Source organism: Hirundo rustica, chromosome 3 (genome assembly GCF_015227805.2).
Source record: "Hirundo rustica isolate bHirRus1 chromosome 3, bHirRus1.pri.v3, whole genome shotgun sequence".
NCBI classification, from domain to species: Eukaryota; Metazoa; Chordata; class Aves; order Passeriformes; family Hirundinidae; genus Hirundo; species Hirundo rustica.
Genome location: NC_053452.1, coordinates 44,095,387 through 44,120,484, shown reverse-complemented (window position 1 = coordinate 44,120,484; position 25,098 = coordinate 44,095,387). Strand labels below are relative to the sequence as shown.

Sequence of the window (25,098 nt, the reverse complement as noted above, 5' to 3'; positions counted from 1 at the left end):
AGATTCCATTATAAACATAGTTTATTTTCAGAACTTCTTGGAAATTCCATGTCTATCTGTCTACTTGGTACTGCTGGAAGACAAACAAGATCTCTCTGATCTCTCCAAACCTGACTGATTGCACAATCACAGCATTTGCTGTTCCTAAGCTCAACATAACCAAATCTGACTCTCATCACATGCCCCCAGTATCCCGTGTCAACATCAAATGCATTCACTTAAAAACTTATCTCATAATTTAATCAAGTAAAACAAAACTGGGGCATGAATTTCATAACTTAAATAAGCTTCGATACACACTTTTCTTGCAAAAATATGAGATTGACTTAACTACAGTAAAATTGCAATGATCTGGTCTTCTGAGGCTACTCTGATCATCTTTTTAATTTTCCAGGTCTTCTTGTGTTTTCCACTGTCTGATCTAAAAATACTGCTGGAACAGAAAGGAGGTAAACTCCTGTACAGAAGACAAAAGGTACATTTGCTGTATCAATGAGTCAGACCACAGACAAAGCAGTGTAAAAGGCTACAAGAATTAAGCTAGTAAATAAAAAGGTGTCACAACAACAGTAATCAAACTTAAGCTCAAAGAAAGGAGCGTGCAGAAGACAGAAAGGGGAAGAGGATATTCATCCAACCCTGAAGAATGACACTGCTCAGACCTGTGCAAAGAGAAGAGTTACAGATCTAATCATCCAAAGAATAGGAACACTTTCATAAATACATTATAACATCTATTTTATATATAAAAGCATTATATATACATTATACATAAATATAAATAGGATGAAAATAAGCAAACTGTATCTGGGGGATCCTTTAGTGACTCAGTTTCTATGACAAAGAAGACAATGCTACCTCTAATGCTAAAATCATTATTACAAATTAATGCATAGGCCAAACACATCTTAATCCTAATCATTAAGGAGTGGTAAAACAGCCTCTTTAGAGCCTTAGAGCCTCAAAAGGTAGAAGGAAACAGCTCTGAAGGAATGCAGCTTCTTTTATACCTCCCTTATTACTAGATGCTATAAATGGAGGCTAAAAATACCTTCCGATTCTCCAATTTCACAAAAAAAAAATCATATTATCTGTACTGATTTTATCTAATTTTCATGTCTATCAAAAATTACACACAAAGGTATTGACTAGCACACTGCAGCCTTTATACTAAAAAGCTGCCAGAAAACAAAATGCTTCTCCTCTTTCATTTGTGCTACTGCATTTGAGAATAAATTTCAATACCAATAAAGTATCCTCTTCTAACAACAGTAACTCGGAGCACAGGAGAAGACAGACCAAGAATAGAGACTATTTTTTTTCCTAGGTAATCCCTCTCAGGCCGTCCAACACATCTCTCATTCCTCCCACCTTTGAAGTTATCCATTCAAGACAAGGTTTAGAATTTATTCTTGTGACTGTGTACAGTGCTGAGCTCAATATTGCTATCTAAGAAGTGGCACATAAAAGGAGGCTCCCAAAGATCTATTCATATCAAAAAATAACATGGTTTTTACTTTTTATACTTTTTATTTAAATATCCTTCCATTGCCTGAAAGGGAGCATCAGCATTAACTCCACAGGGAAGCGTTGCAGTCGAATGCCCAAGCTGCCGTGTCAAGGATTCAATCCCATTCCCACTCAACATCAATGAGAAATGTTCCATTTAATTTGCTAGATCATCATGATCAATGTTTTTCAGGGGAATTCTGAAAGAATTATACAAAGAAAAAAAAACCAAAACACGGGGGGCAGGGTGGAACTTTCATAAACAAGCTCTATACGGACACATTAGATGATCATTTAAGCTCTTAATTATAATTACTCATAAGTTGTGTTCTGCTTCTGTATTTTGAGAAAAGGAGAACCATCGTTTTACACAATAATTAATCAACAAACTTACCAATGATCAGCAGCCCAGCACAATGTTGCCTGAACTTGGGTCACAAACCTATCCAAAAAACTGCTAACTGAGGGATGCCTTGAAGGAAGCTGAAACTTTAAAGAATTTTTCTCCTTCTCCAGTTCTTCCAGTTTCCGTCTAAATTTATCAGCTAGAAATTAAATTAGAGGGAAAAAAAAAAAAAAAAGTTAAACAGGGACAAAAGGGTCCTGTTTTACCTGGGGGTAAAAAAAACCCAGTTTCTCAACAAAACACAAAATCCACCACTCTGATGGGTCTTCTCCTTCTTTTCATAAAATATATTGGTCTGTTCTGCTCAAGGACAAATTAACAAGACTACAATGTAAAACAGCAAATAACCAAGATGCCAAGCTATGTTTTTCTATGACAAGAACAAAACTGCAGGCTTCCCAGCACAAAGAATTGGCTCAAAGTTATCATCCATGCTCTTCCTAGAGTAACAGCTGAGAATTAAATTCTAGGAAAAGTGCTGCTCTTTGCTGCTTCAGTTTGTCTTAAAACTTAGATAGCAGTTACACATTTAAATTTTGACCTTATAAAAAATTTGTATTGTTATTAGGTCAAAAACTGAAGAATCACACATGGTATAGTGGTATACCTCAGCAGAAAATGCACGTGTAATTACAGCAATTAAACAATTATCACATTCTAGGGTCTACTGAATTCTCAGTTTATCATCCAAAACAAAAAAGATTTACTACTATCAAAGTAGTCCCCAAGAGACTGCTTTGATTCTACCACAACCCTATACATTTCCTAGAGTAACCACTTCTCTGTGTAAGTTACTTACTTTTTTTCTGTCCCTGTGTAAAAAACAAAGAAACATCAATTTGACTACCAATTATTAATGCAGTACATGTATCTTCTATTGTGCTACTATACCAACAAAATCACATACATAACAGATAACAAGCCTGCCATCCAAGACAGAACACCTTTGATGATACATTAGTCAAATTAGAGAGTTTGGAGCTAACACACAAATGGAAAACCTTTACAGTTCAGTACTTTGCGCATGGCCTCACTGCATACAATTTTGTGTGATTAGAAATCCTTTTAACATTTTCAATACAATATGTTACTATCAGCATAGCATCCATCTGTGCATGCTTTTTATTGCTTGTTTCCTTTATCCTCTGAGGGGTTTTAACACAAGAAGTTCCTTACATTTGCTGGTTTGGCAAAACAATGCATTTTTACAATAATCTATCATTAGTATTGATCTGCATTCTGCTTCTGTGCCAACAGGGTAGGATAAAGACAGATACCTTACTAATAAGCCTAGATCTTTTCCCTGTCCCAGCACACTGTTCCAGGGTGAATTCACTTTTGTGTTGTCATTGGCATGCAAAAAGTCAGAAGACCCTTGCTGAAATGTGCACCCTAGCCCACATGTACCCATGTGTATATTATTCCTGAGAAGTATTGCGAGCGAACCACACCTGGGATGCATTTCTCAGGGGTCACAGCTAAGTAGATTCACCCTATCCCTATCACCACGCTGAAACTGAAATTTGAGCTGAGACTCCCAACCCCACATTTTGACCAGAAAAACCTATCAGCACTTGCATGCTAATATGTCACTTGGCATTTCTAACCCAGCCATCGAAAATACCACTGTTACAAAGAGAATAGTAAGGGCTGAAAGGGTTGGCTAGTGACCAATGACCAACGCCAAACCACATGGAAACACTTCCTTTTACTCACACCATTCACCACTGGGCTTCCTGGGAGTTGTGGCAACCCTCTATAGCCATTTAACAACACCATCATTGTTCTTCGACATAATTATGCTTAACTGTGTTTGTGTGTCCAGTTGTTTCATCGTTCTGCTCCTACCCCTCCTGGCCCTAGAAACCCGCTATTTTGGGAAGGAAAACAGATGAGGGGATCCACATGCCAATTCCTTCTCTCTCTCTCTCATTAAGCCTTGGCTGCATCCTGCTTTATATATTCCAATCTACACAGTATTCAATTAGTTCCTACTAATAGTTTCTAAATAATTTGTTCCACTGGCATCTTATAAGTAATATGGCTGCTCACATCCACTTACTTCTCTGCACTAAATGATTTTTTACCCTTTTATCTTTTCAGCATCACACTTGAGGGTTATGTCTTAAGAGACTCCAGCACTAGTGAACTGAACACTGCAGCACTCAGCTTTTAGAATCCTCTCCTGGAAAGGAGATTCCTGCCGTTTGACCTGGCTGATATCGTCAGTGCACGTAGAGATCCAAAAGCCTCAGTGCCAGCTGCAGAGCAGGGAACCATGCAAATAAGGCTCATCTCAATCCAGCTTCTAGTGCTGTGGCTCAAGAGAAATCTGGATTAAGCACAAGTAATGGAAATTATCAGAAGTCTAGCCAAGAGGATGTGAAAGAGGGAAATAAGCAGGGTTCCTCAGACTAGCAGAGATAAAGACTGAGGTAACTTCCAGTACTACTTACTACAAGCCAGCAAGCTGCAAAGAAAGCAGTAATACAATGTTCCCTTAGAACTTGAGTCCTCAGAAACAAACCTGAGCTGCAGCAAATGATACATGAAAAAAACATTCGATGTAATGAAGCACTAAATCTAACTGCCAGGGTTAGACAGGAATTCTCCTACAGTGTTAGTTTTCAGGTCAGACAAACACCTCTCAGGAACAGAAAAGCCAAATGCATTCTCTTGTTTGGACAAGCAGAAGTGCCAAATTCTGCACCTAGGATGGGGTAACCCATCCATGGATGTATGGACAGACTGGGCAGTGGGATGCTGGAAAGCACTGTAATGGAAAGGGACCTGGGGGTCCTTGTCAATGGGAAGTTGAACATGAGCCAGCAGCACCCTGGCAGCCGGGAGGGCCAGCCCTGCCCTGGGGGGCATCAGGGACAGCATGGCCAGCCGGGCAAAGGAGGGGATTGTCCCCTCTGCTCTGAGCTGGGGCGGCCTCACCTCGAGCGCCGGGAGCAGTTTTGGGGCCTCAATGTAACAAAGACATTGAACTGTCAGAGAGTGTCCAAAGGAGGGCAGTGAAGATGGTGAAGGGCCTTGAGGGGAAGGCATTTGAGGAATGGCTGAGGGCACTGGGTCTGTTCAGGCTGGAGGAGACTGAGGGGAGACCTCACTGCAGTTACAGCTTCCTCATATGGGGAAAAGGAGGAGCAGGCACTGATATCTCCTCTCTGGTGACCAGGGACAGGACCTGAGGGAATGGCCTGAGGTTGTGCCAGGGGAGGTTCAGGCTGGATATTAGGAAAAGGACCCAAAGGGTGTTTGGGCACTGAAACAGGCTCACCAGGGAAGATGTCATTGCACCAGGTCTGACAGAATTCAAGAAGTGTTTGGGCAGTGGTCTCAGGCACATCATGTGACTCTTTGGGCTGTCCTGTGCAGCACCAGGAATTGGACTTTGATGATTGTTTTTCCAGCTCAGAATATTCTGTGTGATCTCTTCCACCATATTTTCTAGGATTTTTCAGCCAAGAAGCAGACACAGAAGGCCTTTGCTATTGCTAAGTCATCAGACACAGCTTTCTTTTACTTTCATTTTAGTGTTTTAACAACTCATTCCAACAGAGAAAAGACCTTCTCAGAATCCAAGAACTCACTGATAGACTGAGACACCAAAAGAAACCACATGCACTCAGGTATCTCCATCACAAAGAAAGGCTTAATACTCTCTCTATCCCATGCCTCACTTCAAAATAAGTTACTTAATGGACATTTTACATGTCAAAAGCACGCACACACCTACCCCCCCCATTTGATGAAATTCTTAAATGACAATATTTCAGGTAATCAATACATACTGTTTTACAGAAGCATTTAAAATTATGCCTAATTCTCTTTTATTTCACTACATTCTGGTGCCAGCTTGCTGCCTTGAAGAATCCTACAAATACTCTAGACAATGTCCCTACTTCAAGCAGTTAAAGTTAACTCTTAAATTACTCTCCATTGCAATCCATTACTGTGCAATCCACCTTTGCCTGTGTACATCAGACACCCCTCTCACTTTAAAGCCAACCCAGAGTACAAGCCTGGAAGATGCTGACTAACTGCTGTTCTCAATTAAACAAGCAACAGTCAGAAAACAGTAGTGCCCCCAAAGATCATGCTTTGTAATAGCTTTAGGTAAAGGAAGCAATTTCCATAACTTCTAATTGACCATGTGAGAACATTTGGCTACCTCTCCACTTTTTACATACTCTAGTATTGCTTTTATTCATTCAAAGAAAAGGTTCACTTTATCAGAACTATTTATCATCATTTAAAAAACATTTAAGAAAATCATTTCAGTAAGGACAGAACCTCATCTGCTATGTACTGCATATATTTATGTTTATTTATGTCTGTGCTAGTAATTGGGAAGATAATCAATCATGCTATTCTACAAACTGCTGGACATTAAAAAAGCATTTCTTCAGCTAGTTCGATTAGGGAATATAATTTGATCTTGCTCCACAATTCAGCTAACAACATCTTCCCTTTTGCCCTTGAATCCCCCTTAAATCTGAAGGCCCCAAAACAGGATTTGTGTAAGATTTATAACCATAACTCACACTCTGCAGCTTTAAATATTTTTCTTGCCCATTAGATACTTCCAGAAACACATAATCTCCCCACCATTCACTTTTTTAAACCTTTAAGGGTCCAAGATGACTGAAGTGTCTTGTATGCTCAGCACCAAAGACAGTTATGTATTTTGTAAGAACCAAAGTCACAGATTCAGAGCCAAAGACCCCTTTAGCAGCCTGTATCCAAAACCACACACAGTAACAGGACTTTAGAGAGGAGACTAAGAACCAGGGCGCTAAGCGCCTCCTTTCTGTTCCTGAATCTTGAATGTCTGTCAGCTAAAATACTTCCCTTCTACACACCAGGAACTTCTCTCTTCTCAGGCTACCTATGCTTTTGGTCTCCAAAATACATTATAATAGAGAATACAAAAATCCTGAACTATTTAAACACATAGCCCATTTGGTAACTTGAGTCTAATGTGGAGCTTGAATATGTGACTGAAACACATCTGGAAAGCAGACTAGTAAGAAAAGTGTCTACAGCCCAGTTACTAGCACTGGCATCCTGCAAAATAACTTGCAGGAGAAAATGCAAATCAATTAATATCCAAATATGACACATAAAGACATATACTGTGATAAAAACTGAAGGCATTACAAGCACCTGGAATACCTATCTGCTCTTAAGGATAAAATAATTAACCATTTAACAGAACCAAAAATATACACAGTTGAAAATAAAGACACTTCATACGTATAAAACAGAGCTTCAGATTACTCTTGGATAGTAAAACAGGTAGCCCCTTACCATGTGCTGTCTGGTCATCAGTATAGAGAAAACCTTTTCTACCTTCCATTCAGCCCTGCATGTGGTAAACAGCAAAATAAAGCCACTGCAAAGTCAAACTGCACCCCTGGGCAAGGCTGACTCCAAGAAGACATGGGGCTGGGGACAGACACCACTGAAGCAACAGGAGAAGCAGGGTTATGTTGATCCTGCTGACTATGTGGATTAAAAGGAGATCATCTGCAGAGCAAAACAGTTCATTATTGAGGCCCCAACATCTGCATTTCAGAAGATCCTACTTCAAAATAGGTTTAGTGTAATGCCATGGACTGAAGGAGAGATTAGTTGAACCCCTCTGGTAGCTCTACAGCACATTTTCAGACTTTGTCTCACCTGAAAGAAAACCAACCCACTGTACCCCATGAGTGCTGTACAGTGTAAAGCAAAGCATAGTAAATGGGACAATTGGGAGATTCCTTCCAAAGGCTCATGCACCTAATCTAAACTAAAATTATATTTGGGCCGAGGTCCATTAAATACCTCCAGCAGTCAGTGGAAAAAGCAGTTCCTGGGAAGGCCAGTAAGCAGAGGCTAAAGCTTTCCAGACAAGGCTATAACCCCCTGGGTACCACAGCCAAACATTCATGTTCAGCTTATAAAAAGGTAGAGCAAAATGCAAATGCAATTATCCCATTTACCTACCACTTAATTTTTCCATTCCAGTCAAAAAGGAAGCTTTGTGCAATTTCACACTCCAGCTCTGCTCCTGAATTATCAAGACGACCTTGAGGAACAGTGGAACAAACCAAACTCCTGTCTGCTGAACACCCTTTGGAATCAGAAGCTACTACCACAAAATTCACCCTAAGTAGGAGGGCCAAAATCTGCAGGAGCTACAACTCCATAGTTCCTTGGTTTGTGTGTATTCATCAGTTATTTCTCACTCTTAGTACAGATGGCCAAACCTTCTAATTCCTGCTGAGATGCTTGATTGATGCTTGCCTCCAATTCTGGTGCTGTTTAAAGTTAAAAGACTAGCAACCAGAAGAGTACAAGAGAATGTCTCCTGCATTCCCTGAGAGACTCGAGGTAGCAGAGTAACCAAAATACCCAGCAATGACCTGATGTAGCATTTCATGCCACAAGCTCCCCCTGCTGCAGTCAGCATCAGCTGCCTATCCTCAGATTCCTCCTCCTTTCCTAGCAATGAGACACCACTATACATAAATCAGGCAGGGGAGGAAAGGGAAGGAAACCTGCTACTCAAAATAGTCCCTTCAAGAGAAGAAATGGAGAACACTGTCTACAAGATTTCTTAAGAGGGAGGACAGCTCAAGCATGCTCTCTGCCTCCCTGCAAGCTCTGCATTTTCCACCCATCAGTTCATACCAATTACAACCCAGGAAACCGCTGCCTCCTTAAAATATATAACATTTCAGAATTTGGCGTACTGAAAATCTGCGTTGCAGCGGAGTTGGGAAGTGTGAGAGCTTTAAAATATACAACGGACACTTTTTAGCTGTTATTACAAAAGGAAGCTTGACACATTGGCAGATATTTAATTTCCCTCCTCTAATTTATATTGAAATTAAGAGCATTCATTTAGCATTGAACAAAAAGCGACGTTCTTAGATGTTTTAACAGATGCTTCCTCCAAAGCACAGCACCAAGATTTCCACCTACAGTTTACACTTCCAGTTAACATTGGAAAATCTATCTCCCCAGAAAGAAACTTCTCCCCAGAAAGTCACTAGTGCAAAGCTCGTGGCAGACTTTTATCATAAATTTTGACAATTGCACCTACTTCATAGAACATTCACAGCAGCAACGTGACTGACAGACTGTCACTCAGATCTGTCATGTGTCTCTGGCTGTCAGTAACAACAGTTAACAGGATTTATGGGCACAAGCCATAGAACTCCATGAGTTTTGTGAGAGTGTAGGTACAGTTACTTTCAACATCAGCAGGAACATAAGCAAGAAGCCACAAAGCCAGAAGGGCTTTGTCCATCACACCCCTGGGAAATATGGGGGTTGAGAGCCTAGCAGGAAAATGCCCCAGTCGTGACTTCGACAATTAATCTCTCTAGTTACTTGGCTGACGTTAGAAAAATTTTGCTTTCTCATATTACTTTCACCTCACCTGGCAATGATGTAGGGTGAATTATCCTCAGAGCTGTTATTTTTGGGCTGAGTTTAAGGACATCAGGACTACTTGGATAAACTTACAATTTCCTGTAACATGACTATCCTGAAAGGAAAATAGTTATTATTTGCCACTAGCATCTCACAGAGGCGCCTCCAATGGAGGTTCCAATTGCACTAGGCTCAGACAATGGGAGGGAAAGAAACCCTACTCCAATAAATTTACAATCCACAAAATCAATGACAGCCAAAGCGGCAAATGGAGAGAACAGTGCATCAGACCCACACTCTGGGTGAAAATCAGGGGCAATAATTTCAACATACTAGAAGCAGCTTAATCTCCATTGCCCTTAATCTGTCATTTCTGAAAATCATTGAGGTTTTACAGTATCATTAATAGCAATATTTTTAATATTAGGATCTTCATAAATATTTCAAATTAGAGCATAAACCAACTACTTCCACAATTTTCTAAATGCAGGAGTAATCACATTTTTTAATGTGCCTGACATGCATAACAGTTAGTGAAATAGTGGGCAGTTTTCTAAATATGACTACCTTTGTAATTCATCTTTGTAACTGCCTGAAAAGTACAATTCAGTTTCTAGCCCCTACTGTCCATCTCTTCAGATTTGGTGCATTTGTAAACTCCTTCAAACAGCACAAGAGTTCACAGATAGGCATGTGAACACTGGAGATGTCATTTCTCCTTTCGGCAGTTCACAATACAAATTAAACAGTGCCCCACTGACTGTTTGCTTCTCACAGTCTTTCACAAAGTTTCCAATGAAACCTCCAAGATCCTTACATTTCCAACACGACCTTACAATAAAAATAATTTACAGGAACATCGAAAGATACATTAAAAGGGAAAAAAAAAGCTGATTGCTTGTGCACTTTATTTGATAGCAACATTATTCTGCAAGTAGTGCTGACAGTACTGTCACTACATATGAGGTTTTAGAGAAATGAAGAAAAACACATACTGCTGACTCCAGGTCAAATCTGCATCTTAAAAAATGTCAGGCTATGCAGGACAACCAAACAGATAATTGTGAATAAAATTCTACTCTGAAAGAGATCTCACAAGACAAGGAAGCTCTCAGCAATCAATGCATTGTTGCTTGGCAATACAGCTCCTTCTTTTATTAGAGAAGGTAGAAGACAAGGTTTGGTGGATGTTTCCAATCAGTGCAGTTCATATACAAGAACTGTCAGCTGTATATTAACGTCAACTGCAGGCAACTCAGTCCCAGTTCACCACGTCCCTTTCCTTGCTCAAAGTATCTATATTGGATTATGTAACCTAGAAATGTGTATTCTATTTCATCTGTTGAAGGCAGTTTTTTTGGTAGATGTTTTGTCCTTCTCTTGCTCCTCCAGGGGGGAAGAAGGAGGATGCCTTCTGATAATGGCTCAGCCATTAAACCAGGTGGGGCAGTGTTTCTTATCTCTTTCACCAACTATCCATCCTCCAGGGGGATATCTTCTGATAATGGGCCATTAGGTCCCACCAATGACATGACACATTCCATCATCCTGTTGTGAGATGTTCCCACAGTGGGGGAGGAGCCAACTGTTCCTAGCTAGATAAAAACTGGGACTGAAGGACACAAGGGATCCTGCTTTTCCGCTGGATTCCTGGAGGAAGACTGGACCCACCTCATAACCACTGGATTTTCTACAGGACCATCTCTACTCCACAGAACCACATCTCTTACTCCAGGAGGACTTATCTGGACTGCTTCCAACACCCTGACCACCAAGGTGCCAGGCTGTATCCCTGACACCATCAGGGTTTTTTTCAGGATCATTGTTTGCTTCCTTGCTTGTTTTTTTTTTGTTTGGTTGTTTTGTTTTTTTTACTACTACATTTGTATTTTCATCTTTAATATTCCTAGTAAAGAACTGTTACTCCTATTTCCCATATCTTTGCCTGAGAGCACCTAATTGAAAACTATAATGATTTGGAGGGAAAGGGGTTCACATTCTCCATTCCAAGGAGGCTCTAGTTTTCCCTGGCATACAACTGTCTTTCAAAACCAACACAGAATCTCTAAGCCAACATCCGTCTATCTGCACTGAATAAATGCCATGGATTCATTAGAGAACAGGTGAGTCAATAGTAAACCATGCTCTCCTCTACAACCAATTGCATAATATTGTGAGATGCCTGTCATTTATATAAAGTTCTAAATACTCCAGAAAGAAATTTTAAAATTGGATGGTCTACATCTGCTCTTTTATATCAAGGATTTTGTAACTAGAGATAGTCAGATTATGTTGGGACTTTTTCGTACCAGGCTCTATTTAAGCACATACTGTGACTCTAAAGTGCTTTGTTCCAGCTGTCAAAGAAAAGGATCCTTTATTATTGCCTAACTTGAATATATTGAGAACACCATCCTAAAGCATACTGTTTGAGAGATTTTATTTTTATTGTGAGAGAAGCCACAAAGTAGTGTCGATAATATAAACAGTGTTCCCCAAAGGTTTATCTTCATACTTAAAAGCCATGCTGTAAAAATGCAGAACAAAGCAGCACAAAGTCTAGGCTAAGGAACACCAATAAGTAGATGTAGAGTTGCTTTAAATTGAGGTTTGAAAGAAAACAGCACAGATTTTGAAGTGTGGTACGTATTAAATTGCACTATGTTTCCCAAGGACTACAACAGGGAAAGAAATCAGCTTGCAGTTCTGCTTAAGCCACCAGCTACAGATCAACACCACCAAAACAAAATGCAATTAGGCAACATTATCTCCCTTCTGTGGCAAGGCACACTGATGAAAAGGTATAAAATACTACTTCTTACTGATTATTAGAGACAGAGAACTATAAAGAGAATATAAATGTGCACATGTAGCCCCAAAGCAATCGCGCTGAAAACTGCAGTGGCGAACTCTACAAGGAAACTTGAAAGCTTCTAGAAACAAAAGGCAAGAGAGAAGATAAAGTAAGTCTTCGTGGTAACAGAGCTGAAAACAGTACATTCATTCATCATAGATGTGTATCTGGATGCCAGAATTTTACTTTAGGTTAAAGCAATCTTATCTTCTTTCTGCCTGTCTTATGCCCAGCATTCTCCTTCTTGATCTCCCACAACACTGCTCAATGTTTGCTTCTATTCCAGGTGCCCACTCTCGCATTTAATAGTCTACGTAGTCTCAAATATATAAATCTAATTTCATTTTTTCTTCCTTATTCCCAGTGCTCTTCAAAAACTAAAACTTTACCATCAAATTAAGCTGATAGCCTTCCCCAAGCACACTGCACCAGTAGATGCAAAACCAAAAACTGTTTTAAAACTATTTTAAAAAACAAAGGCAAATTAAAAAATAGCAAATAAAAGATGCTAACTTAGTTCAGCCTGGCCACTTCTCCAATTTCTATCATCCATCACTGTTCTAGCACAGAGAAGTTACACTGTTCTGCTTTCTACAACAAAGACCATATCCTAAGAAATCAAGCAATAAGAGAGAATGGTTTACAACATCTGCCATTTTTTTCTCAGACTATTCTGACCACCAAAGCAAAAAATGGATTCACAAACTTTAGAATTTCATAGAATCACACAATCGTTTGAGTTGGAAGGGCCCTTTAAGGTCATTTAGTCCAGCCCAACTGCAATAATCAGGGATATCTGCAACTAGACCAGGTTGCTCAGAGCCCCATCCAGGCTGACCTTCAATGTTGCTGCAGATGGGGTATCCATCCATCCACCTCTCTACACAAACTGTTCCAGTGTTTCAAGCATGCTCATTGTAAAAAATTTCGGCCTTGTATCTAGTCAGATCCAATAATTTCCACCAGGAAATTAGTGCTCCAGGAATCAGAATTCAGTGGCAAAGAAAATAATTTAAACACAGAATAGCTGCTGACTCTTAATATTTGGTGACTGGCTTCCTACCCTTCCATTTGAACTTGGTCCTATTCATCAGTTCCCTCTCAGCAATCCATGGGTACCCTTACACACCAGTTTCTCCCTTCATTGCTTCTGCCCCTTGATCCTGTTCCATTCCCACATCTTCCAGATAGCATCTCCTTCTCTAGCCTTCTTTCTTTTCCAAAAACAGAAAAAAATACAATTTTTTAGCAATCTGACTTGCACCTACAGTGTATTTAGCTCATATATACAAGTACTAAGCTCTTGTCTATTTCCTGCCTACCATCTTCAACATTGCTTTCACAAGTCTGTTTTTGGTACCAAAGAATAAACACAAAACAATTTAAATAATTTTAGGCAGTGGAAATGTAGTTGGATCCTGCAACTTCCTTTGGAAGGCCAAAAAAAAAAAAAAAACCCAACCCAAACAACCAAAAAAACCACCACCACCCAAACCCCACCCAAAAAAACAAAACAAAACAAAAAAAAACAAAACAAACCAAAAACAACCCCCAATGTAAAAGCTGCATACCCTTTTCTAATTTTTTCCCACTGGAAATTAATCTCAAGCATGCTTTGTCCTATTGATCCTGAATTTCAAAACATCCTGCATTCCTGACATTCCCAAAATGTCACCAAAATCTGTAAAAAAACCCAGGAAGTTAGTGGGGCTCAGAGCACAGCACAAAGTGAACTTCCCTGAAGAAAGTCTCAGGCTGAACTGGCTCAAAGCCACACTTCACTGCAATAACCTCAGAGGAGGCATTTCCTGTGCTATCCAGCCATACTTCCTTGTTGGCAGCTTCTTATTAGCTTAAGCAGGTTCTTACTGTAAAAATTACTTGTGTTTTGTTGAGCTGATGGCTCAGAGACATGACCTCCTGAAATAGATCTCTACCAACACATCATGGCATTGGGAAAGTCAATGCAACCACCACGTTCAACCTGTCACAAAGGCTTCCAGAAACAAAGGTAAGTAGCAATTTTGTCAAGCTTAGTCTTGGAGCTGCCTAAATTCCACCACCAGGGAAAAAGAATGGAACAACTAAATACAAGGCAGACAACCAAACCCCACTATGTGAAGTAGGGTCAGAAGATGATTAAAGGCTTAGATGATTTGGTGGAGAAATCCAACATCCGACAAACAAAGCAGTGTAAGAATATATCAAAATTCTCTCTTTACTTTACCCACCCTCATCCATCCAGCAGTACTTTTTCAGAATTCTTTTGTGGAATTATCAACAGCTCAGGAGTATTACAGGAAGCAAAACAACAATTAAAGAGTTGTTTGATTTCCCTACGGGAAGCTTACAAAACAATGCATCTGCTCTGCATTGAAAAGATTTACATGAACACATGAAAGGAATCAGCATATAAAACCTATATTTTCTTTGTTGCTGGTTCCCATAAGCCTCACAAAACACTGGATAACCAAAATATCACAGGAACCTGCAAATCACAAGCATAGCATACCAAAAAGAAAAGCAAAACCCATGAGTAGTTATAGGCATAATGAAGATGGGCCATCTAGAAATAGCAGTTTTTCTTAGTCCACAGTTTCTTTTTATGCATCTACACATAGCTATATTTTAAGGCAAAGAGAAAACATTTAGAATTGGCATGGTTTCATGGAATGGGTTGGTTCTGCCATGCCTGTGCCAGGTGGCTTCACATCACACTGGGTATTCTTCCATGAACACTAATTCTACAGGGCTGCATTACCAATAACCATATTTCTTTCAGCTTCTAGGTCCTCTGACTGTAAAAACACAGATAGCAACAATTGCTCCATAGGGGCCTCATTAGGCTTAATTAACACCTGTGTGAGATCTGAAGATAAAAGGATAGGTGTAATTACAAAATCTGAACTGCTCCTTGCATAAGAAACCTTGTATTAACCCTTTTATAATTTGAGCTTTGCAAACTGTTCCATATAAAAGACTCACCCACTGGAGTCACCTCAATCTTTTCATTTCAAAAGCAGATGAAGCCCATCATCTTTCCTGTTTTAACAAACAGGATCATGGAGTCTTTTTTTTTTTTTTCCTAATCATTATTCCCCACCCTCCTTTCAAACATGCCCTTTAACTTTTTACATTTACAATATTCCTTTCAGCCTGGCTCTGAGCTCCTGGAAGTGTTTCATGTGTAAGAACTACTCCTGAAGCACGCTGGACAGCAGGCAGAGCTGCACAGGAGGTCAGCAACGGTCAGTAGGAGCTGAGGCTCCCTAAGCAAGTTCCACAGCTCTTTAACTCTACTTGCTGCCCTTCAGCAAAGCAAAGTTATGAATGGGACAACACCCCATCAACCACGAAATGCAATCACAGAGTTGGCTGGATTGTGTTCACAGAGGAACAGCAGCTACCACCCAATGACAGCCACTGCAAGAAGTCCAACCTCCTCCAGCATGCAGATCCACAGAAGAGCCTCTCAAATGTCCAATCTGAGTGGAATGCCGCAGTGCCAAGGCACCTTCACTGCTCCTCATGGTTCAAGCTGCAAGACTTGAAAATTTTACATTCAGGTTCACTGCCTCACACAGCCTGAGCCCACGAAGCATCAGCACCTCCGGCAGCATCTCTCCCTGTTCAGCAGAGCCTTCAGAGGCTGGAAATGAAAGCTGCAGACCAATGTCTGTGTTGGCAGAGCCAGGTGGAAAGGGGAAAGAGGAGCAAAGTGGGATTCTGGTGGATGCACAGCTAGAAACAGAGCTTGGGGAGAAGGATTTCAATATTGCCATGGTCTCCAGAAGGGGTTCAGAAGAGCAGAAAGCAGATGCTTCAGAAAGGATTAGAGATCTGTCATTTTTAATAGGAACCCACATACAAAAGACAACATATTTCAAGTGTGATCCTGTTGTCGACCCCAGAATTGCAGCTCACCAGATGTAGGTTCTGCTTCCTGCCCCTGCAGCACATCTTCTGCAAGCACGTAAAGTAAATGCATTAAAGCCTGCTATCTTTTGCAGCTTGCATTAGCTACAAATGAAAACTTCGCAAGAAAATAGTTTTTGTTATCATACAGCTTCACATTAACTAATCTCTACTTTCCTTGTGAGATACAATCAAATAGTATTGCTACACTAGTGAATCTTGCTATGAATTTCACTCTATGCCAATACAACCTGATTTATCACAGCAAAATAAACATTTCTATCCAGCCTTCCACCTTGCCTCTGTCCAGCAACATCCTCTGCTATTGAAATTGTTTAAACAGATTGTCTTTGAAATAACAATATGTTAATGTGTCTGTTGTTAACAGCAACCTCTATAAACACGATTTTTTTTCCTCCTTCCAAGTATCTCTGCAAATGCAACAGAAGAGAGTTAAGCTTCTTTTCCCTCCCACACCCATTCAGCTCCTTTTTACTTTACCTCAATGGACAGCTTAAGAAGAACTGTGGTAAAATATGTAGATCAGACAGATGGCATTCGCTGCTCTTTTCTCAGTCCTGCTGCTCGATGGCTTTAAAAAGCCACAATAATTCATTACTTAGGTAGTCTCAGGTAGGGCCTGAGCTCCATTACAGCTTTTTCTTATCCATTTTGGAGGTGGAATTATTTTATTTACAGGAAGAATCAGAGCCTTCCACCAGAGCAGAAAGAGATACTGGATTAGAGCAAGACACCTGAAATAACTGTCTTTCAGTCTTTACTTTTAAGTTTCTCCTCAACAAGGACAATCCTCCTCTCCCTACTTTATTTTAACAGATGTGAAAGAGCAACTGACATCTGCACTTCCTAGCTGGAGCAGTGGGGCAGAATGGGCTGGTTCTGCTTTTATGGTTCTCGTTATGCTGTCCACCACCCTCACTCTACAGTATGCTTATAGCTCCCCACTCCCCTGCACAACAAGAACTTCTCTCTTCCTAAATTATATCTGGCCATTATTTCTCTAATACATTAATAAATAACCAAGAAAGCTATTATACACACACACACGGCCATTCTCTTGAAAGACATGGCTTCCTTGTCCTATATTGAAAACAGTTTATCTTTTACTCCTCTTTTCTTTTTATAAAACAAGTAGCAAGATTAAAATACAGAAAAACGTTGTTATTTGGTTACAAAGCAATGCAGAAATAAAAAGATAAGCCAATAGATTTTACTCTGAAATATCATTGTCTGATAAGGTTTACTGGAATCGCAGTGAATCAGCACTCAAATTGCAATTTAGGCAGTGGTCATTTCTCAGCAAGTTGTTCCTTAGTGACATGCAAATAACTTTTACCACGATTTTTACTAGAGGCTCCACATTTCCACACATAACTGCTTCCAAACAATAAGCTCCCATCAAGTTAGTGCTCCATCAAATCTGTCAATTGCAACTCATTTAGCGCTACAGGACAAGCTGATACATTGCATAAAGGTCAAGTGGAAAAATGTCCCTTCCACTACATCAGTGTCTAGATTGGTAAAGGTCACTCCATCCAATAATTGCTACTACAGAAAATAACTTTGTTGTAATCTACATCATCGAGGAAAAAAAAAAAAAAAAAAGAGAGAGAAAAAAGAAGTTCAAGTACTTCATTTTTTCCCAAGACATGACAAACTTACATTACTGGAGTTCAGCGGGCTCTGGAGTATTTAATTAGAACTCAAAGGACTGTATATGGCAAGTGATGATATACCCATTTTATGGACAGCTCACCTGAAGCAGACTAAAATAGCTTGCCTAGAGTTAAAATAGCAAACAGCAAATATGATTATGTGGACTGCAACAAAACAGAAAGGGAAATCTGTTGTGGGTTTGGGTTTTTTCTTTCTTTTAGCTCCCCATTCCTGTATTATCAAAACCTTTTTCTTCTTCAAAAAAAAATAGCACTTAATCATTTGTAACATCACAGTATGTTGTAAAATATAAAATTAACATATACAAATACAGAAATTAGCACCAAGCCACTTTAATGCTGGAGCTGAAAGGCTAAGTGATCAAAAACCCAACCTACACAGACACATAAGCCTTGTCACCCAGGGAGGCCTGGAATTGTGTTGGGCAATGGTGGAAGAGAAGGGAAAGGAAGATGTTCAGGTTCTCCTCATCTCACTATATCTCTCCACCACTCAATTCATACATAACTCAGTTTATTCTCAGCTTCCATTACTAAAAAAATACTAAAAATTCAACACTATTGCTTAAGATTCAGATCCTGTATCCTCAAACAAGTTTGGAAGAAATTTGGCAGTTACTGGGAAGAATGGTAGAAATATTTTAGAGTCAACTCTAAAATGAGCAAAAATAAAATAATCACACAATCAATGCACTGATTGTCAGCACTGGGTTTCCAGATTTACTGCAAAGCAGGTTAGGTCTTATTAGACTTTCCAGGTACTAGTTGAACAGAACTAAAAATCGCCTGCATCCTAAGTACACTTTTGATTAAAACAAAAAGAAACAACATTCTGTTAAAGAAACACCAAGTTAACCAGAGATAGCTGCAACTCTGTCCCTATGATACAGAATAAAGATTAACTACCTGAATATCTCCAGAATGAGATGAAAGGAAATTAAATCACCAGCAAGAACAGAGTCAGGCCATCCTGTCAGTAAGTACTCTAAGGGATATAGTAATAGTACCTGAAGCCACATACCCTTTGTTCAAAGCATTACGTCTCCATTAAAATGCAAAAACTCGGTATAGCACAGTAACATGTATCTCCTTTCCTAGATTTTCACTTCCACGGGGAAGAGAAGGCTGGAAGCTGGCAAAGGGACAGCGTGGCATTCTTCAGACCTCTTCACTGCCACTTCAGCTGCCACACGCAAGAATGGGAGTGATGTTTGTTTTACCCTCTGGCAGGTTGCCTAACTGTGTCAAATTCAAGTAGTTATTCAAATATACTCAGTAACAACACTATCAAGACCTTAGAAAGCCACAATGGTTTCTTCAGTGACAAGCACAATGAATGACGGCAGCATCAGAATGTTAGGCTTCAAGCAGCTGCAGTAAAGAAAACCCAAAAGAAAACAGCTTCTCAGTAAGACACAGAAAATACAGTTTTTAAGTTTTTTAGGCTAATGAAGCACTGTTTGATGAATGTCCCTCAACATGTAGATGCATTTACAGTACCTGTAACTGTACTGACACAAAACAATACTCTGGAGAACACCACCCACCACCCTCACTCTGGAAGACGTTACTTGTTTGCTTGGAAGCTTCATCAAATATACCGTGTAAATAAAATTTGCCTCTGGCCTGCTGTCTCCTGTCTGAAGAGGTCAAAGCTTATGGATCCAGAACCTAAATATAAAGAATCTGATATCCACTGAATCCAGTGGGATTCTCAGATGTACAGGCTGGAGGAGTGGTTACATGAGTCTAAGTTGCAGGAAAAAAAAATATTTTGCTTTATAAAGGGCTAAAAAAAATTTTACAGATGCTACCTTATACCTTTATTGCCAGCACAAGTACATACAGCAAAACATGGGCATATTACAGCAGCAGAAAAAGCCAAAACGGTCTTGAAGTGACAAGAATTGCCAGACAAGGTTGTATTCATCCTCCCCAACACAAGGTCAGACCAGAGTCTATCCAGCACAGGATCCTGCCTGCAGCAGTGACAACTGGATGTTTCAACACTTCAAAGGATGGAGAGAAAAGCCTACAGAGCAGCCTGGCATCCTCTGCAATACTACACACACCTCTGGTCCTGGGAAATCCTACAGACCTCTTCTAGCAAGCTCCAGGAATTACCAGGCTGCTATGTCTTACATTTAATGCAATTAAGCCATGATGAACATTTGGAAATAAACCCTCAGATAAAATCCCTTAATGCCAACTTTTAAAAAAAACTTGCCAGAAATAACTTTTTTAAAATACATTTAGGCAGAAGATAAAGTCAGGTTCAATAGGAAACATGTCAAATACATAAAAGAATATAATAAAAAAATGTAACAAAGTATTTGCATAAAGTTTCAAAAAAAGTAAAATTCTGACATTATTCTTTAAAAAAACCTCCTATTGAATACTTACCTCTGTACAACCACTTTATTTCCTACATTATATCCCAGCTACTGAGCTTCACCAATGATCAAAAGCCTTCATTTCTACAAAAAAAAATTCTACAGAAGTTCTCCCTGATGCCACATCATTTGCACTGTCATCACATTAATCTTCTTCCTCCACTGTTATTAAACAAGATAATTAGCATAAAAGTAAAAAAAGTGAGAAATAAATTAGCTATAAGCAGCAAAAATATCTCTTGCTCAATTCAGGCATTCCTGCTCACTCCATCCAGTTCCACAGATTTTCCTTTGGAAGCTAAACAAAACCATTATCTGCTCTTGTACTTAACATGACTCTTTAAATTGCTTATTGTCTAAACAAAGGGTTAAGATACTCAGATATTAAGATATCTTCTAGCACTGTGGCTTCTTCTTTCCCAGTTTGGCTTTATTTCTAAAACAGCATCTTCTGGGGCTGAATTTGCACAGTAGGAGCCCTGGCAACTCCTCACGGCCAAGGTTAAGGCAGTAAGCAAAGAGCTGCTGGACAGCCCTTTTGCCAGGTAGGGACCCCAAGCAGAGAATTTCTGAATGAACAAGTACAAAACACCAGAGGAAAAAATCCACCCACAGACAGCAGCTCTGACAGACCCGTATTTCCCACTGGTGTCATCCTGGTAATTAGCACTTCCTTGTCCACTGTGGTCATCCCCATAGATTTCAGTAACAAGCAGCTGCTTATGCTTGGAAGCAGCTGAGCAAAAAAAGGAAGAGGCCATTTAAATTCTGATCAAACACCAAGCACGGCAAGAGCACCACCTGCACAAGGACCGTGCACAGGCAGTTCAGCACTGAACACATCATAACACTGCTAAACACATCCCAAATCTACAGGATGTTTCTCAAACAGATATCTGAGGCCAAATTAGGCTCCTCACCAATAAAAGGAAGCAGAATCAATGACAGAATACCAGGTTGGAAGGTACCTCAGGGATCACCTCATCCAACCTCTCTTGGAGGTGCATAGTCTAGACAAGACAGCCCAGGACCCAGCCCAGATGAACCTTAAAGGTACCCAATATTGGGAAATGCACCGCTTCCCTAAGGAGACTATTCCACTGACTGATTGGTCTCATTGTGAAAAATTTTCCTTGCATCCAACTGGTATCTCACCAGGAGTAATTAGTGCCCATACACCTTGGCTTTTCATGTGATTCCTTGCAAAAAGGGACACTATCTTCTTTGTAGCCACCTTTTAAATATGGGAACATGGTGACAAGATCTCCCCCTAAGCGTTTTTTCCTAAAGGCTGAACAAACCCAGTTCTCTCAGCCTTTCCTCACATTGAAGGCTTCCAGTCCTCTGGTCATCTTTATGGTCCTTCTCTGGACCCTCCCCAGCCGGTCCACATCTTTTTTCATGTAGCAGGACAAAAAGTGAACTCAGTACTGCAGGTGTGGCCTGACAAGTCCTGAGTAAAGTGGGAAAAAATTGTAAAGCAGGACAGTCACAAGCTTCATGAAAGATGGTAGTGATGAAGTATTCATTCAACTTTTTGACCTTACCCTGAGCTCCCAGGAACATTCTTTGATTGGAAATAAGCATAGCACTGGCTTCATCCTAACCTTCAAAAGGAGTCTGCAGCAGTTAGTCAATCTTGGCTGAGCAGAATATTAACATCAAGAAAGTCTCTCTATCTCTCTATTGCAAGTTGGTTTGGGTTGTTACTTTAAACCCCTTCGCACAGAAGTGATGACTGGTATTCTTTGCGACTTTTACCTGACCCCAGTATCATTTGTCTACTTGCTTGGAAGTCAAGATGATAGGTCTGTGTGCCACACATAGCTTCAAAAAAGACCTCCAACTGTCAAGAGTCAATTGGCCTGCAGATGAGAACTGAGAAAAAAAAAAAAATCTAGTATTTCACATGTTTTCTTGATTTTTCCAAAGGTTATCCAGTCTACTTTGGTAAAAGGAGCCTTTTTGGTTGCCTAACAGGGCTGTAAAAATGTTTTCTTTGCTTTCCCATGGGTGCTTAAAAAGCTCTGCACCCCAGGTAACAGTCAGCAATATTTCTTTTAGGTAGGCATTGGAGATACTAGGAACACTCTGTGATGTTGCATTACAAGAGAGATAAATCTTGGATATTAAAAATGGACTTCAGTAATTCTGGGCAGATGTGAAGTGTAATTTTGTAATGAATAGGGGAAAAGAAATTAGGATTGTGTAAAAAAAAAAAAAAGAGAAAGAAGACACTCCTTAGGTCTAATAGGCATCAATTATACATACCTGAACAACAACATCGAAACAACTCTTTAGATCTTCCTACAGACAAAGAACCCCAAAGGCACCTGCCTTCCATGAAAGAAACTCAAAAACCCCTCATCGCTCTTGGCTAAGAATACAACAGCTTCTGGGATCCTGCTCCAGCAGTGTGGAAGGCACACAAGCCACTGACCTGCCCACTTCTGTTACAGAAAGAAAGGATTTGGGGAAGCATAGAGAAAGCCAGGCAACACACTGGACTGCAGAGCAGGGAAATGGGAGCACAGAAGTTCACTTTTCTAATGGAAATAGAGGAAATGCTGCCTCTTAGGAAAGGGAGAGCCAGGAGTGTTTAGAATCAAGGAGGGTACACTTCCCTGAAGAACTAGTTTTCCATCCCTCCTAACTTCAGAAATCAAAACTCATTTTGTAAGCAAACATTCAGTTCGCTATTAGTTGCCCTTATCAGAACTCATTCTGAACAGTTAAAGGCATTGGGTGGCAAGGAGATTTCTATAAAGGAATTGTACATTATAAAATAAAAGCAGGGGAAAAAGGGTTTCTAGACAAATTAAAAGCAGGCACAGCATGCAAAGCAAACTTGGTCCCTGACCTCAGAGAGACAGGAGAAACGATGCTGTTTGCTTGCACCCAAGGGAGGCCAGGAAATGTGGCAAACATCACTAATAGGACAGTCCCTGCAGGAACATACATGGAGGTACAAGAAACCTCTCAGAACAGGCCGGGTAAAGTCAAACTTCAAATTTGCTCTCTTCAAGCTACATCCCAGATGTTTGTCCAGCAGAACCAGCTACATTATTCCCCTGAAGGATTCCAGCCCTCACATGACCTACGCCTCTGGCAGTCAGCACAGAACTAAGCACTGGCTTGAACAGGAACTGAATTTATTGTTTTTCCTTCCTCTGAGCAAAAGCAGCATTTTTCAGGACACTTTAACCAGCCAAAGAAAAGCTTCATTCCACTTTTCTTGACATAATGATTTTTTTTTCCTATATTCAACAAACAAGCATGTCAAAGTAAAGAAAGTAAGTCAAATACAGCTCAGCTGCTTTGCTGCCCACACTGTTCCCAAGTAACTCCCATCTGTTTGCACTGGGGAGGCATTAGCCATTCACACACAGATAGGCAGCTTTGCCTTCTCCTTTCTTGATTGAAAAGGAAAGGGCTTCTTGTCCTTTTTTTTTTTTTTTCCCCATCTGAGAGAAGCAATAACAATGGAATAATTTTAGCAAGTAAGGCTGCCCCTGTGTATTCAGCTGGAGTGGATCAGTCAGTACAACACCTATAGGTAGGAAGAGCCTAAATATTTTGAAAGCAGGAACAGGTCAGAGAGTAACCCCTCCCACATAAAGTAAAGGACATGTTCACTTACCAAGCAAAGTGGCAACAGTTCATGACATGGGGAGTAAAGATTATCTGTTTCTCTGCCAGATTTCTCTCCTCCTTCTTACTTGGAACTTCATGATTGCTTTCAAAAATGTTCCCCCCACCAAAAAAAGTAAGGGCCATTTAAATGAAATAACAGCATCCTAGGTATTCCTCATAATAAGTCCTGGGAGTCACAGGTGGGGAAATAAGCACCTGAGACATGAAATATAAAACCACACAAAACTCAGACTTCTCTACACACAGACATGAACAGATTTGTGAGGGCAGAATAACTACATCAGAAAACCAATCTAGCAGCACTGCTTCTGCAGGCACATTGCTCTGAAACAGAATGAAATTCTAATTCTGAAGTAATTCTACTTTGGATTTTCTTTTCCCCAAATATTTCTTGTTTTTAGCCTCCTCAGTATCTTCAGCATTTCTTTCCCTGGAAGATCTTGTCATTTTACACGACATTATGAATTGTTTTGAGTTTTTTATACATACATGTTGAGTTTTCTTACCCTAGGTTCTGCAAGGCAAGTGACATAGCCTGAACTTCTTTTTTCAGCACTCTCACTGCTTTCATCTTTATTAGACAGCACCAGAATAACCAGCTGTTAAAGCCTACCTGTGATTGGGGCTATTTCAGCTCTTGCTCTAAAGTGTTTTCCCCACCATGTAAAGGTAGTAATTAAAACATTTCAAACCAACACCCCTGCACTTCAATATGAACTTGAGCTTGATTTCAATTACAGCTGAGCACTTAAAAGAGCTGAGCTTTTTTGTTTTATTCCTTTTGTTTGTTCTTAGAAAGGCCAAGACAGAAGATTCTCTAAGAACTTGAGCAACAAAGCATGGCATCTGGCCTGGGAACACAGGGCAGCAGGTACTGCTTGCATGCATTTGAAGGGGGTCAGAGTCAGTGTAGCTTCCTTATGTCTCTAGGGTTCCTTTCTCAAACCTGTAAACACAAGACCTCAGCAGAACTACTAATGGGCTATTGAGCTTTCTGCTTCCAGACTGACTCTTGCTCAGATTAAGGGTTAAGAAATCAGTTCCCCGTGAGTGGTATTTGATAGATGAGGACTTTCCAGCAATAACACTACTAGAAGGCTTTGCACTGTGTTATGGGGTACAGCAGTAACCTTTTCTCTCTGCATTCCGATATACTCATAATTAGGAGAGCCATTTAATTTCAAATTACTCTGACTGATAAAGTTCTTGCTGTCACTCAGGATTCAGACTGAAAAG

General features: G+C 40.1%; 1 protein-coding gene across 5 annotated transcripts in view; it reads right to left on the bottom strand.

Moving 5' to 3' along the window:
• DISC1 (DISC1 scaffold protein) overlaps positions 1-25,098 on the bottom strand; it is a 174,471-nt gene that overhangs the window by 126,589 nt on the left and 22,784 nt on the right. For all 5 annotated transcript variants that reach the window (XM_058419897.1, XM_058419898.1, XM_058419899.1 and 2 more), the window contains exon 4: positions 1,904-2,054. In XM_058419897.1, the coding sequence (XP_058275880.1) occupies positions 1,904-2,054 (151 nt within the window). The remainder of the gene's footprint in view (positions 1-1,903; positions 2,055-25,098) is intronic.